The 16180-nt window shown below is 39.2% G+C and overlaps 1 protein-coding gene across 1 annotated transcript in view; it reads right to left on the bottom strand.

Annotated features, from left to right (window-relative positions):
• Positions 1-16180, bottom strand: part of ZCCHC14 (zinc finger CCHC-type containing 14) — a gene marked incomplete at its 5' end in the record, with an annotated part of 44810 nt that overhangs the window by 25931 nt on the left and 2699 nt on the right. The window contains one exon of the mRNA XM_080351762.1: positions 5134-5257. Coding sequence (XP_080207888.1) covers positions 5134-5257 — 124 coding nt within the window. The remainder of the gene's footprint in view (positions 1-5133; positions 5258-16180) is intronic.

The following is a 16180-nucleotide window of genomic DNA, read 5'->3' as shown; positions in this document are numbered from 1 at the left end:
AACAGTAGTTGACCCGATATTGTTGGAGATGATGTATTTACCTAAAAATAGAATAATCCAGCTACACAACCGATGCAGAACCAGGCACTATGAAATCTGGACACTGAACCAAAGGGATTTCAGAGCTTTTTTTTCTCCCTCTCTGTATTTTCTCCCTGCCTTCAATAGGCTGAACAACTGGTGTCAAACATTTCAGGAGGAAAAGAACTGTTGATTGCCACTAACTAAGAGATCGGCAGTCTGGTTTCTTCTGCAAAAAAAAAGATGAGTCAATGAGAAAAAAGAAGGTGCAAGACCACATGAATACATTTTGCCAAGGAAACTAAATTGAGTAGCAAAAAATAGCGGTTAGAAGTCCTGGATAGCTTACACCACATATTTCTGCTGATTATTGTAATGAAACAATTTAGATATCAAAGCTCGCTGCCCAAAGCAATCAGCTTAACCCACCTGCAACTATATCCTACCTGATGCCAAACAAGGATATAATTTACATACTAATATGAATCCAAAATTAAATCAATACATCACTGAGATGCATTTTCTCCAAAGTTTGTTTTTCTTTGTGTCCACAGGTTGCTGTTGTCCAGTGAGTACTGTGCTATTCTATGTATTTATTCTAGTCTGGGACACTATAAGGCTTTGCAGGACCCTGTATGTGGACTATTACCATCCCTCAGTTAAGCAAGAAGTTGGACTGTGCTCAGCAGGAGTACTAAACAGAGTACAGATTGTAGAATAAAGCCTACTGCACCCATTTTCCATCTAAAAGCTTTCCTCCTCTCCGTCTACAAAAAGCAGTTTGTGTCTATCATTAGACGCATGTGTTGCAAGAATTGTGATTCAGCTTCACTATATAAGGATCAAATTTCAACAGTTGTTTCATTTGAAATCAGACTGGCTCAGAGACAATTCTGAGGTTTTGTGTGGCAACAGTGGAAAGGCAAGATAAATACACAGGAAACAGAAGAATAGGGGAATTTTTGTCACTTTGCAGAAAATGAGACTTGTTCGGTCGAGGAAATCATCTTCCAGACGGCTTTGTGGAGGAAAACAGCGGTAAGAGCAGTAATGAACATCTTCTGAATACCAACACAGAACCTCCGCTGCAGAAAATTTAAAGCAGAGGCTGTGACAAATCAAAATTTTACTCAGTATTATGAGAAATTACAGTATGAAGACTGCACAGTCTTCACCCTGCAATGTTTTGCAACTTGCATTGCCTTTATAATAAAGATTCTTTTGTTCTGCATTTCAGCATCTGGTCTAATGTACTTTATTCCGCTGTGCTTTTGGAAAATATGCTGTGGTCACTGACCATGTTTAATACATTGCTAAGATATGTCACATGCACAGAGCAGTACTTGCCTTCAGTGTTATCCACCTAATGGCCAAATCGTTCTGCTTGGAACCTTACAGTCAGTAATTAATAACATCTCTGGTGTACAGGAAATTCCTATCACTTTAAAAAAATACAAAATAAGCTGAATTTCTCATTTGGCTTTGATAACCGTAACTACTCTCTTTTGGGAATTGCTACACAAGGTCAAACCAACTCTACATCTATAGGCTTGTTACAAATTAGCTCTGTGAATGGGACTTGCCATAGGTCAAATAGCTCCTTCTGGACTTTGGCATGATGACTGAATTTCCCTTAGCTACCAGCACAGGACTGCCTGCAAAACAAGAGTTGCTAGTGAATATACTATTTTTAACCAGTTTTCTTTAACCACCTGGGTCACTTGCTACTAGGAGAAGGTTTTGAGGTGGCTCCCCTGAAAATTTAGGGCAAAATCCTAAACTGAAGACAACCAACTTTGGTGCCTTTAGCAGAATCCTGCCAAATTAAGTTTGCTGACACTGTTGGCATCGTGCTGGGAAACACAAACCTGCTTATAGAAGGGGCCATCACTACAGAGCTGAGCTGTTCTACAGTACGTGCCTACCAGGCAAGCATGAAATCTCATTTTGGAAACTGGAACCAACATTTCTGACACCGCCACTTTCTGCAGCTCTATTTGCACTGGTTCAGTTCTTGTATTGCAGAAAAAAAGCCTCCAGCAACACAAGGAGGAGACCGTGGCTCTCAGTTCACCCAGCATGCAAACAAACCCCAACATTCATTTGCATTTTTTTTGTTCATATCAGTGTTAAAACCACAGTCAAAACCTGACTACACTGTAGAAACAGTGTAAAAGGACAGAAAGATGCAGCAACACACCTCTCCTGGAATTGCAATTAGACGTGACACAAGAATCTATCAGTATTTGCCACTATTCTCCTTGACCAGCAAGATCTCTCAATACCTTAAAGCCTGGAAATAAGCCTGTCTGCAGCTTACAGGCACACCACCACCCAGTCCTTGAGAACAGGGAAAGTCTCCGCTTCCCAAAGTTACCTCCCGTCAACACAACTTCCACATCTGTGAAAACAGGTTTGAACAATCCTAACTCAATCAAAAAATATGAGTAAAAAGCACCATTTATACTGCATGTTACAGACATGAGACTTCAGAAGGGGTTCACATCCTCGTGTCAATACCCATCTGTATTTTTTTCTAAACTGGCACAGGCCAAATCTTTGAATTTTTATTTTACAAAAGAAAAGTCCAATAAAGTACAGATACCTGACATACTTATGTCAACAGGTACAGGATCTTCCTAGAGCCACAACTCCTCACTTTGCAGCAGTGTCCGTCTGGTTCAACCTGCTCTACCACTGATACATACAAAAGGGAGATGAGGCTTTAGCCAAGACTGAAGGACCAGCATAGAAAAAAATTGGTGAATTTTACTAAATAACCATATGATTGCCCCCAACTGGTCACTACTCCCAACAACTCGGGCATTACAGCATGGATCCAGAACCCCAGTATCTGTCAGTGTTCCCACAGTCAGCTGGGCCCTGGAGATTAAAGGGAAGATTTACAGATTTCTCAGACTGACACGCGTTTTATAAATTTGTTTCCCAAGGCAGCAATATTCAATGTAGATATGATGGTGAAATTATTCAGGAGTTACGTATTTGACAAGTCTTTACGTGAAGCATGTATGAATGTTTCCAGCTAATCACAAATGCAAACACAAGTGCACCGAGACTTACAACCCAGTTTGTTAAAGAGTATTCAGCAATATACTCCACTCTTCTTGTCCTCATCCATGTAGAAACTTGAAATATTTTAAGCTAGTTTCAAAGTGTGGATTAGGCAAAATACAGCCCCTGACAGCTTTCACGTTGAAGCCTACTACAAACCCACTCACCGCTTAACTACACACAGAGTATGTTATATTACTAACATTTCTAAAAATCAGAATTAAAACGATTCACAATACAAACTGTCTCTAATTCAACAGTACCGTTCATGAGCTTTCTCATTTTTCTTCTATTTCAGCTACAGCCTTTTTAACTGAGACACTTCCAGCTCCAGTACTTTGCCAAGAGAGGAATGATAATTTAGGCAGCTCACTATTTCTGACCGCAAGCGAGACGAAATCCTGTCCTCTCAAGCTGTCTGAAACAAGACTCACTAGAAAATATCAACACCAGAATTACACAATTGGTCAAGCAACCTGTCCATCCCATACTCTCATGACTGAATTTCATGTGCTCTGGGTTAAAAAATTAGCAGGTCCTGCTAAATTAAGAGATGTGCCTCTTTGTTATGAGAATTAGAAATCTGTACGAGAGCGGTGGTGGTCTCCAGGTTGGTAAATAATTTTATTCCAATCTTAAGGGACAGAACACCCTACCAGACAGGTCATCATATATCGTGGAGAACTCAACACAATCTTTGCTGCTGGTGAACCAGAAAGCAAAATATCAGTTAGTAAGAAAACCATTTGTTCCATAACCCCTTCTACCAACTATCACTAAGGCGATCTATAAGTTAAACAGCTACATTCTCTGAAAGCTAAGCAGGTATTCTATAAGAGAAAAATAGATCAGAGGAAAGCCTAAATAATTTTCACAGTGTACCATTACTAATCTTGGCATGTATGGTACTGGAACAGCAGTCACAGTAGAAATGAACAGAGTGTTGAACCTTGCCCTATTTTTAATCAGATGAAGGCCCCAAACCCAGCCATGCTTCTGCTTAGTGTTGCATTTTCTTCTACCCTGATGGCTTTTACAGCTGGAAAGATAGCTCCTCACAGCACTATTCTGCTGTAAAAATTATTGCTACTTACAGCTACTAGGGATTATAGTGGAGTATGTCACAGAAAAGGAGGTGTGCTGGTGGCAAACCAAGAATACTTCCTTGGGCCCTTTAACCCTTTCCAGTCTCTATCAGTTCCTCTGAGTGAAGATGTGCTTTGAAATTCTCAATCATCATTTACATGATATTAAACTATCTGCAAGGTTATGCAGCAAGTCAATGGCAGAGAAGGAAACAGAACTCCAAAGACCAATTCCAAATAAAAAAAATAATTTGTACAGTCCATGACAATATTTTTAATGACATTTGAAGGCAATATACCAGTGCTGCTCATGTGATGGTGTATTTGCTCTGCATTAGTTCTGCCATATAGAGCTATTTTCATTAATACCACAAAGAGTTCACAAAAGCTGTTCTACACAAATTGCAGCTCACAGTTCAAAGACTTTCCTCACTTAACGGTGCTTTTCATATGCATTAAACAAAAATACAGTTAGACGTTTTAATATTCGTAATCATAGCCTGAAGTGTGGAAACGGAATGCCTACTTATTAACTCAAATTTGCTAAGCGCAGTTTTTAGTCAGGTCAGCACGCAATATAGCATTACAAAAATAAGCCTGACTGTGTAAAAACATTCAGGGTGGCCAGGTGTGCTGAGGAAGCTGCAAAGTCTCTCTCCTCCCCTCCACTTCTCACTTACGCACTCTTGGGAACCAAGACAAAGGTGGAAGGGGAAGCCTCACTGCTGCTTTAAGCTGGGATTTCAACTCATAACGAATTTTGTTGCTTACTTCCAAAAGAAGAATAAACACATTTGCCTCTCACTGACAAACTAACACCTCCTATAAAAACTCTTCTATGGCTTCCTTTGCTCAAGCCAACCCAGAAGTAAAGCAGCAAAATTTGTCTCAAGTCACAACTAAAATAACACTAATGGCCATGCAGAGACAGGAGCTGGTGCAGAAAAGGACACACCTTTGGAGTGTTTCCCTGAAGGCCTCTTGGGTAATGACTCCTCAATGGAATGTGTTGATGTGTGTAGTACGTTTTCCAAACTGTTACTGACGCTGTTGATGGGGGTCTCAGACCTTGGAGTGACCTGGAAAAAAACACACACACACAAAAATGCAATAAAATAAACTGAGGGAATGTGCAAACATCACACCTTCCTGCAGAGTGAGCAGAACCACTTCTGAGCAATCCAGAGAGGTTTGCTGCTTCTAAACCCAGGGCTGGTACTGCTGATATTCCACAAGTAACAGTTCAGGGAAGCTGTTTTGGTCAGGAGCTATTCACAAATCTAGATTAGCTTGGCTAATCTATAAAGCTACTTAAAGTATAATTCTTTTTTAAACAATAGTCCCAGCAGTCAATTGTAGAGATATTGCGAGACCCTTAACCTCTTCACACTGCAGTTCTTAACATTTCAAAAAGAAAACTAGAGCAAAAGGGCTCTTGGAAAATATCATTTTTATGTTATGTCATCTATCTACACAGATGCAGACTGAAGGCATTTCAAAGTGTTTCCACACAAATTACAATAAATTAATTCCAGTATAGCAAAAAACTAATTTTCTTGTCTTTGCCATTTACAAACCTGCTGTCATGATCATTGAAATGAAAAACTGCATGCTAAAAATGCCTGGGCAGAAGGCTGCATCATCACATCATCACATGAAAACAGACTTTATGGCCTAATACGTACTTTCTAAGCTGCATTCAGTGCATGAAAACATATTTTCACCATTACTTAAAACTACAGAAACAAACATAAGTCATTAGAAAAAGTAGAATTGAACACTGCCCGTTTCAGCTGCTGTCCACAAGAGCATTCACAATTATTTAGCAACACATAAAAACATCTATTACTTGGAGCATGACATTCAACACATAAACAAGGCAATTACTCTCTTGTGTTCTAGGTAATGAGAAGCAGAAGTGGATGAACAGTTACATTAGCAGGACTGAACACAATGGTTTAAGTATCTCAAAGAGGAAAGTGTGCTTTAAAAGGTAGTTAAGATTAACAAAAGCACTCAGACTAGCCAAGGCATTACTTGAATTTCAACTGCCACATTTTGAATCAACTTGAAATCCTGGTATGGAGAGTTTTAATTAGAATTTAATGTGGATTTCAGCCTTTCACAAATCACAGGAGAAAGTGTGCATCTTGACATAACAAAAGCAGCTATGGTTTATTCACAGTAACTCATACCAGAGACTACAGGTCCCTGTAAAGAAAATTACTTGAAACAGTGCCATGAATTAGGACAATTTACAATCAAAATAATGTCTTGCTCGCCCTCCTGTTAGCCTTATATATTGACATCAACTGGAATACACAATGCAAGTCAAAAATAGCACATCCCAACCCTTATACAATTACCCATTGGAAGCTCCATTTTAAGACTGACATTTATAGATATATATGTGGTGTAAGGCCGTAGCACAAGTGAAAGCCTCTGTATACTTGACATCCATTAAAAAGCTTCTATGTGCTAAGAAATCAATCCAGACAGACAGCTGAGTGTCAAAAGAAAGGATTACAAGTACCTGCTTTCCTCTTCAGCACTTAATCTATTTTTTTTGATCAAAAATAAAGTTTACTTGTATGCTCCTACAGCAGAGCTTTCCACCAATAACAAAAACTTAATATCAGGCTTTCACATTAGAAAATTCTAAGCCTGGAGGGAGGGTGGGGAAGAGTTCAAGTCTCCTTGCCAAAGTCAGTCTTTACTAAAGCTTATCTCACACCGTCCCATTAAACCCTCCCTCCGTTCCAGCAGCCTGAGCAAGCATGAAAATTAGATTCAGGCAAGACTATGTTAACCTAAATCACCAGGTTCCAAATATTGAGGACAATCAGCAAGTATAAACACTTATAGTACTTGAAAACGAGTCATAGCGTAGCCACATGGTTTCAGAAACACCTAAACAAGCAGTTTTTACAATATATTGCCTCCTATCTTATATTCCCTTTTCTCCACTACCCTTACAATAAGCATTACAGCACTTGAAAATTTGCATTTTGTTTATACAAAGCTTCCAATTATTTTCATAAAGATTTAATTTTTATCTACTTGGTAAAGATTAATTTAGCCCATATGCCTGGACTGAGCTCATATACTATCTGATCCAGTCACACATCAAAGCAAAACAGTTTCAAACCGGCCTAGAAAAATCACAAAGCTCTGATTAGTTCCAAATGGAGCACTTTGTTAGTGAGCTGAATGGTGTTAGAACCGGGGAATCTGAGCAAAGCTTTCATTCCAAATTTTAAGTAATTTTTTCCACTGACTTAAACATACCAATACTGCAAAGGTTTGGATTTGTTTGGGAAAAGTAAAATAACGCAAAACGTTTTGCAAAGCAAAGTCTCATTTCCAAAATAGTAACAGCTTTTTTTTTTAATTTGAGGCCAAGCAAAACATAGAGGAGCAATAACCCATCAGCTACAAACTGCAGAAGATACCAGCCTGGGAGAAACATTGGCAAAAACTGAACAGCGGATGCCCAGGGAGGACTTGTCCAAATTCAACTGTAGAAACAAAGTGTCAGGAAAATTCTGGGTGGAATGTCCACCATATATATCTGAACACTATTGTAATCCTTAGTTTGGGCTCAGCACAACCAACTACTAACCAGCACTCAGATTCTGAATAAAGAACAAGGCATTCCTGTGAGAGAAAGATTCTGAAACATGGTCAGTAAATTGCTTTGGACCTTTCAGGATCTGTAACATCTCTGAAGAAATGACATTAAGGAATAAACATCTGCTGTTCAGAGAACCGTTAAAGGCTTGTTTACTGAAGCAGTGAGAATCTACAGTAAAGGTGGATAAGCAGGCGCCACAGAAACCAGAAATGTTCAGGCAATGTATCTAACAAACCACAGGACTGACATTTATAAATGCAGAAAAATTCACAGATCACTCAAGGTCTAAGAGGGCACAGCATCAGGCATTTAAGCAGAAGACTTGGGATTTTTCAACCAAAATAATTTGAAAACATCAACAGAAACAATTCACCAAGACTAATCAAACACAACAGCAAGCTCAGAGTTAAAGCAATAGACTTCTTTTCACTATATCTAATCTTACCCTTAGCAAAGCATTTTGTAGCGGGCCATGGAAAAGGAAAGCCCTGTTGCACCTACCCATAATTTCATTAGATTATTCACAAATTATTTAAGCACTAGAGAGGCCTGTAGGCTTATTCAACGACATGAGAAGACGCACCACCCACATGAGTGCGGAAGACATTCTTAAACTATTTTTACTCAACTATAACATTGTGTCTGCTCCCTCCATAGCAAAGCATCTGGCTCACAGATGAACTTCTGATTTTCCACATTAAAACCTAACTCATCTCCTGAATTTCAAGTAGTGGCCATAACCAAAAATAACAAAGACAATTTTTCACTACCTAATGACCAAGGCCCAGCCTGAATTCTTCTGTGCCTCATTCTCCATAGTAATAAAGACAGTATCAGAAGTGGGGACAGCTACTGAAAAGTACGTCCTTCCCAGCAAGCACCAGACAGAAGGATCAGACCCCTCCAACCCCAGGAGGTAACTGGGAAGAGAAATAATTGCTTTTGTTCAGGGGTCAAAGACAAACATGTCAAGGTACCAAAAGTGACTGCTAGAATTTTAGTCATCATCACATTTTTCCCCTTTTCACCTGCCAGCAGACAACGATATTTTTTCAGCAGAGTGCAGTGATTTTCTTCTCAGCATTACAGATGGACCAATGGGTATAGATCTTCTTGGGACAGCAAAGAAAGTTCTAGAAAGCTCTCCAAAAGCTTTGATCAAAAAGCAAAAGATTTATAAGATGATCTATAAAAGACCAAAAGATCTATATATATATATATATATCTCTCACAACAATATTACTGGGAGTGGATACTTCAATAGGTGGAGTTTCTCTTTCAGCCACTGTCACCTGAAGTGGCTCTGCTGTTGTCCAAAGCTGTGGAAGTCAATATAGAAAATGGTAAATCCAGAAAGTCAGATGCAGTAACTGTTTCCTCTGCTCCCCAGGGACAATTCCTAACATTTAATACAGCAAAGGCTTTCATAAAAATAACAGGACTGATAGGAGTCAAACTTAATGTGGTACGAATTTTACCAAAATGACAATTATATGTTCCTTTTAAAAATAACTAAACAGAGCACAGAAAATACATGGTTTAATAGCAAACTATTTGCTGACTTAGTTTGAAGTAGAGCCAATATTAAAAATCAGCATAGCTTACTACCTAAAGTATAACATGACTTATAATCTAAGGAAAAAATTATATAGGATGAGGGAATAAAATACTGATTTCTATACCTAGTTACTTATGAAATTTAAGGTCATGTATTATTCAGGAAAAGTGAACAAAATAGAAAAGCAATAAGTCGATTAATTAAGATCGTGGGGCCACAGCTAAAAGCCACACAAACACATTCTCCCATTGATCTCAGGGGAAAACTTTGTCACACGCGTTCAGTTTTCAGAAGTGGCCAGTGACATGCTGGGAAAGTCCCACAGATAAATGGTTCTGCCAATACTTTGGAAGTTTCCATTAAAAAAGGCTTTTCATCATAAACTGTCCTTCATGCCTGAGGCTGCTGCAGATAACATGTAAGGGTGCACTGAGGAATTTGAGTACTAAAAAAACAACCAAAACATTTACTGCTCTCAGTTTCATATTAGTGAGTATTAACAGCAGCTTATTTTGAGGTTAACACCAAGGTGTTTAACACAGTGCGATCCTGTTTGCAAAAACGCTCCAGCGGAAGCTTGATAGCATTGACACAGCACCTGCACGTTTCAGCAGATAAGCTGCTATTTCCCAACACAGGGAAATAACTCTGGTTCACAAATAATTTGAAAAAAAGCAAAAAAGCATTGCTAACACTCTGGTGTCAGTCTATTGATGCATGAGGTTGTTCAGTAGGTTAAGTCTGAGCCAGAAACAAGAGGACTCAATGAAAGAACCTGAAACTCAAAATCTATCGAGGCTACAAAGCCAGGAGAAGCAAGACTGAGCAAACATCTTCCCCTGAGCAGTAACAAGCCCTTAGTGTGCCCAGCTGCTTGTGAAACCAGAGCCTCAGGCAGCAGTTCTGCATTTGCTTATATATGCAAATACCTGACTGTTCTCCCAGTAGAAGAACAAAATTAGAAACTACTCCTTTCGAAGATTAGGGCTCTTCCACAAGGATGTTTAAGGAACACTCGCAAACAGATTCAATTTTACACATATCTAGTAAAGCCTCCAGCAATGCTCAATGCTTAAAACTACGTGGGTAGTCGCTTTGTTGGACTGGGACATAAATGCAACTGGAAGTGTTTGGCTAGAAATTCATGCACTAGCCAGGGTCTGCAAAAAGCAGATGTAAACACCAGGTGCAATCACATCAGGTGTGTCCCTGTTTCTCACCAGCTACGAAAGGTCCCACACCTGTTCTCAGAGGAAGATGGTAAAAAGGTACCTGGCTTTGAACACAAAGGGGAAAGAGGCAGTTCCCAGGGAAACAGGATAATCAATCAGATGTTTTTGTCCCGTGAGACTGTTTCCTCAATCACACACCTGCTACAAGGCTCTGTTATAAATTCAGTCAAGCAGATGGACCTAAAAAGGTCAGGGTTGTATCTTCTAGACTAAGTAATTTCCACTAAAAATCCTTTGCTTAAAGAACTGTGAATACTGTGTTAATACTATGAACAAATCCACCAGAGTAACCAGATTTTAATTACATTGTGCTGTGGTTGCCATTCAAGACAGTTAAAGTATTTGAAAACACATGGTAATACCCATTTGTGCAAAGATGTGCACTCACCCCATAAGACAAACAAGTGAAGCTTTGCTCTGCAAAGAAGTTTCAGAATTCTTTAATATTAAGTAATGCAACATTTTCTGCCACCACTACAGTCTCCAACAGTTAACTGTAGGAGCTTGCCAAACAGGCAGAATATATGGGATTTCCTGCTGAAGAGATACACTGAGTTAAAGTTTGAACCCTAAAGGGAAAAACTATAAAAGGCAACAGAAAAAAAAAAAAGCTTATTGTACCATTAGTACAATAAGCTACAAAATAGCATCTTTTTCATCTACCTGATCTTCCCCAATTTGCTGTGGCTGACTGGCCAGGCTGCAACTGCAACTAGTTCACTCTATGCTAATTCAAGGCGCTTTAATTCCAGACTCCTGGTGCATCAAGCATATTTCCAAAAAGGCAGATGACAAAATATTTTTTTCCCTTCAAAACAAAAAAGAAATCACATCTGAATTTTACAAACCAATCATTAGGAACACATCAAAGCAGATAACTGCTTATAACCAGCACTGCTGTACAAGCATGTCCCTGTTTTGCAACCTGAATGCCACCAAAACCTAAAAGCACTGCCACCGGAATGGAAGATTATCTCAAATTTCCCAAGAGAATCCAAAGTATAACCTGGTCCTATCTCATATAAAGGCCTTTAGACCTTAATGACATCTGCCTTTAAAATGTTAATATTACACTGACTTTAGAGCCACCCTACGTATTGCCAGCATATGGGTGGGAAATGGATCCGTGGGGCTGGTACGTACATTTGGGAGGTAAAAAGGACAGTCAAAGCAATTCCAAAATGTGCTGAAGTGTAATCCAAGCAAGGGTACCATAAACCTTTCTCTGGCCGAATGGTTCATTGTCACTCCGGCCTCTCCTGCAACAATTCACAAAGCTGGCAGAAGTTATGTGACAAGTCACAAATTCACTGAATTTTATTTCTCCCTCCTCGATATCTGCTTAAGTAATGGCTTAAGTGCAATACAACAGGTGGAAAAAATAAGACACTGAAAAAGAATTCATAATATGCACAAAAAACATTCACTTGCACTATTTATCATGACTCAGCTTGTCTTTAAAATTAAGATCTTGCTCTTAAGTAATTGATCTTATTATTTCTGGAGCACTTCAGCTATTTACAAATCCCCTGAAACCCTACACTGGCCAGAACACCTGTTAAAAAGTTTATCCCTTCCAATACTTATTATTGGATAATCATACCAATGACACCAAAGGAAAAATTCTATTTTAGCATGAGGCAAAAGCAAGGAATTTAGATGTTTGCTCATTACAAAAAGAAATCAGAGCTGGAGCATATCAACATCTCTGCTAGATTTAATGCCCATTTCAAGTCTAAATGGGACAGGAGTTGGACTCAATGATCCTTGTGGGTCCCTTCCAACTCCAGACATTCTATGATTCTGTGATTCAATGCAAATCGCTTCCACTCTTTTGCCAGGAAGTCAAACTCTAGTTTAAGCCTGACAATGGTTTTCATTTCGACAGATGAATTACATCTAGCATTTCCGTAATAAGACTCTGTGTATTCACAGGAACTCTTATCTATATTCTTGGGAATAGCATTTCTATATTTACCTTCTTTTTTTAAGGAGAAAGAGCACTCAAGAGCAAGTAATAAAACAGATACTACAGTATTTGAATGTAGAAGATGACTACACACACTTCTCTTTACCATACCACACTTCAAATTGTCCCAGGTACTGCAGAACCGAGAAGTCCAAAGAAGAATCAGAGCTCTACCCTGCTGGAAAGAGGCACATCTAATATCCAGCTAAAAGATTACAGGATCTGAGTTTTAGCCACTCAAACATTTTTAAAAAACCACTAAGCCAAATGGTGAAATACTTCCAAACAAGGATGCTGTTCAGTACCTTTGAAGTCAGACACTGGAACATTTGTTAGGTGTGGTTAACTATGCTGGCTCTGCTTTTCCAGGCAGAATCTGCATACGGCTCCTACATTGATTCAATTAAAACAGTTTGAGGTCTGGTACAGTTCAGAACATCCAACACCTTACAACAGGCATTTTTATACCAGAGGAGATGAGGCCCACTGACAACTAACAGTTACAAGGTAATTAGTAGGAAAAAAAAAAAAAAGAGTAAATTTAAGAGTGTGTTCCACTTCACCTTTTAAAACAAAAACTTCATTCAGAGTGTGCAAAAAATGAGAAAACAGTTCACGGAAAAAACATCATCATTATAAGCTCAAAACAATTTTTTTGGCTGCTCTGTCCCTGATGTTTGGATGTACAGTCCATTTCCCCAGCAAACTAATTTAAGTTCTTAAAGTCAAGTTCATCACGTAACCTCTGATAGAGTGAATTTGGTGCTAAATAATGCTGTTGCTGCATGAGACTGTTGTCTTCCAGGATTCCTTTACGTGTTAAGCTCATTTCTGAAAATTCTGCATGCTTGAGTCTGAACCATCTTAGAGTCAAAACACTCTCCAACAAGAATATCAGTAAGAAATGAGCCAGAACTGGAAGCCTCATTTTCTTACCCGAAACATCGATAGGTGTGTGTAATCCGTGTTGCCTCAAGCACCCACAACACCAAAGGGACAAAGACTGACACATGGCACCAGCTGGAAGCTCCAAGACTTGTCCCTGCAGCTCCCGACAATCATTTCATGTGGTTTTGGAAAATGAGATCATTCCCGAGATAGCAACTACTGATACCGGTGAGTAAACACCTCTAATCCTAGCTAGCAATTTCTATTAACATGGCAATCTAACTCTATGAAATACTTTCTGTGGGTTAGGAGGCTAAATATTAGGTTTTCATTATTTATTCTATCCCTACAAAGCTAGGATAAAAGCCATAAAGGCAGCTGACATAGATCACTTAACACCTAGTCTCCTTACTCTGTGAAGACTAAAAGACTTGGTTTCAACCCAACAAGTAATAGATTTTTCCCGCTCATCATTTCACAGAGAAAATTAAAAAAACCTCTGAATATTTCTGAAGCTGGCATATGTAACTTCAATCACCTGAAGCAACCAGTGCAGAAAGGTGAAGGTATTTGAAACAGGCTCCTCAGAACATCAGCTCTACACAGCTCCCAATACATAGTCTTTAGTTATTTGTAAGTTTTAGGTGAGCTTATGGAATTAGCACGGGTGAAAAATAGCATCTTATGCTATAAACTTGAAATAGACATCGGTGCAGTATTTGGAAGCTGAGTAGGCAAGAGCTCTTCTTCCCATTCACAAGATAAACTTGAAACAGCCACAGAACTACAGTGTCACTGACTTAGATTTTCTTTCAGCTGCAAACAAACTGTGGTCAGAGACTGATTCTGCAGCTGAAGCCACCACCAGATCGTGGCACTAACAGCACCAAAGAGCAGGTGCTAAGCAGCCAAAGCGCTACCTTATTTCCCTATTTTTATAGAATTATCTCAATAAATAGATGAAACAACTCAAAGAAGTGCAAGGTGCCAGGTTCATTAATAAGTTCTCTAGTTCTGGAAGTTTTGTCCTCAGTATTACCAACACATGTTGACTTCTTGAGAGAAAAACTCAGCCCAAGAAAGAGTCATATTACTATGTCTAGATGAGCACCAGTATCCAAGTACGTCCCGGTATATCATTATCTACAAGACATAAGTGTTCTGTAAAGACAGCATCACTACAGCCTCAGAGCAATCAAAAATGAATAAAACCATTAAGTTTTTACCCATAGCTAAGAGATGATGTCTGCCGTCACAAATCGCACACAACAGAAGCTGGAATGGATTCAAGATGTTGGGAGACAGTTCTGAGACATTTCTCCCCTCTTTGCGGGTCACAAATTCAGTAGTGGCAATTGCCCATCAAAGCACGTGGACATGTAGGTGCTCAGGAGATATTTGGATACTGGTTTTCATGTGCCCTGGTGCTTCTAGCTCCAACCCCTGTACAAGAAGAGCAAAAATTTGCAGCTCTAAGGACTCTACATCAGCACAGAAATGAGCCTTGGAACGCTTGGCTCTAGCGCTGCCCAGAAAAACATTCTCTCCTTTGTGGCAAAAGTATAAAAGGCAGCTGAATAGAGATCTTAAGGTACAAAACCAGCCTAAAAACTCAATTGCATCATTTCCAGTTAAAAATAAGACCATTATGCTTAATCCCAAGAACAAAAGTTTTTAAAGACCCAATTCTTTATGCATGGGCTTTGTTTGAAGACAACTTGCACTGTTTCAATTTAAAAAAAACCCAACCAAACAAAACACATACATCCTCCTTAGATTTTATGCCTACAAGCAAGAAGTTTGAAGAAGCCACAACTCAAGTCCTGCAAGTGTTGGCACCATTCAAAATCAGAACACCAGACGAGGCAGAAATTATCATCTTTAACAGAGACTAAAGCAATAGTCTGCTGTGGAGAGAGCAGTGTTTTCCCTACTTAGGGCAAGGAAACTTCATATTCATTTTGTACTATCAAGTGGAAACCATGCATCTAATAATTACTGACCTACTTCAGGCCAGTCACAGCCACCTGTTCCTGTAAAGATTCATATAATCCCAGAATAATCTCAAAAAGCACAAATTAAACCACAAATATATGGGCAGCTGTTTTGAGCCTCCTTGTAGTCAGCAATTGCAGTAGACAGTAAACGACAACAGCAAAAACAGTGGTTTGCATCACAAACCAACTTTAAATGCATTCACATACCCCAAAGCAACCTAAAGAATCATGGAGCACCTACAGTAATTTTTTATCAACTCTTCAGCCTCTTTGCTGTTACACAGGATTTATTCGTGAGAGGTTTCACTGCAAAATGTGAAAGGGATAGGAGATAGAAAAAGGACAGCAAGCTCCAACCCTCTGGAGAAAATGCTGCAGCGAATGTCAAGTTGGGTCATATTTTAACAGGACTGATTAAAGAGAAGCAGCACATTTCCATTTGTTTCTGCAAAGAGAACAATGAGCCCTGTTCAACTTTGTTGCATCTCCCTGAATAAACAAGTTAAATGTAAATTATAAAGAACTGTAAGGGAACTCTAGTTATACAGAAAACCCGATAGTCACACAGCGTTAGTCCCTGTCCCACACAAGGAAACGCGGAAGGATCCCTGGTGCTGCTCCCCATTTGCACTCCATGACACATCCACTCCATTCCAGCTCCCAAAAGTTTCTCAGGACCTCAAACGGTGACCACTCCAGCTCATTTTCTAAGGACAAGCTCAAA

This window comes from Nesoenas mayeri (genome assembly GCF_963082525.1).
Source record: "Nesoenas mayeri genome assembly, chromosome: 12".
Lineage (NCBI taxonomy): Eukaryota > Metazoa > Chordata > Aves > Columbiformes > Columbidae > Nesoenas > Nesoenas mayeri.
Note: the sequence above shows the minus strand (reverse complement) of the source record. Positions and strands in the feature narration are given on the sequence as shown.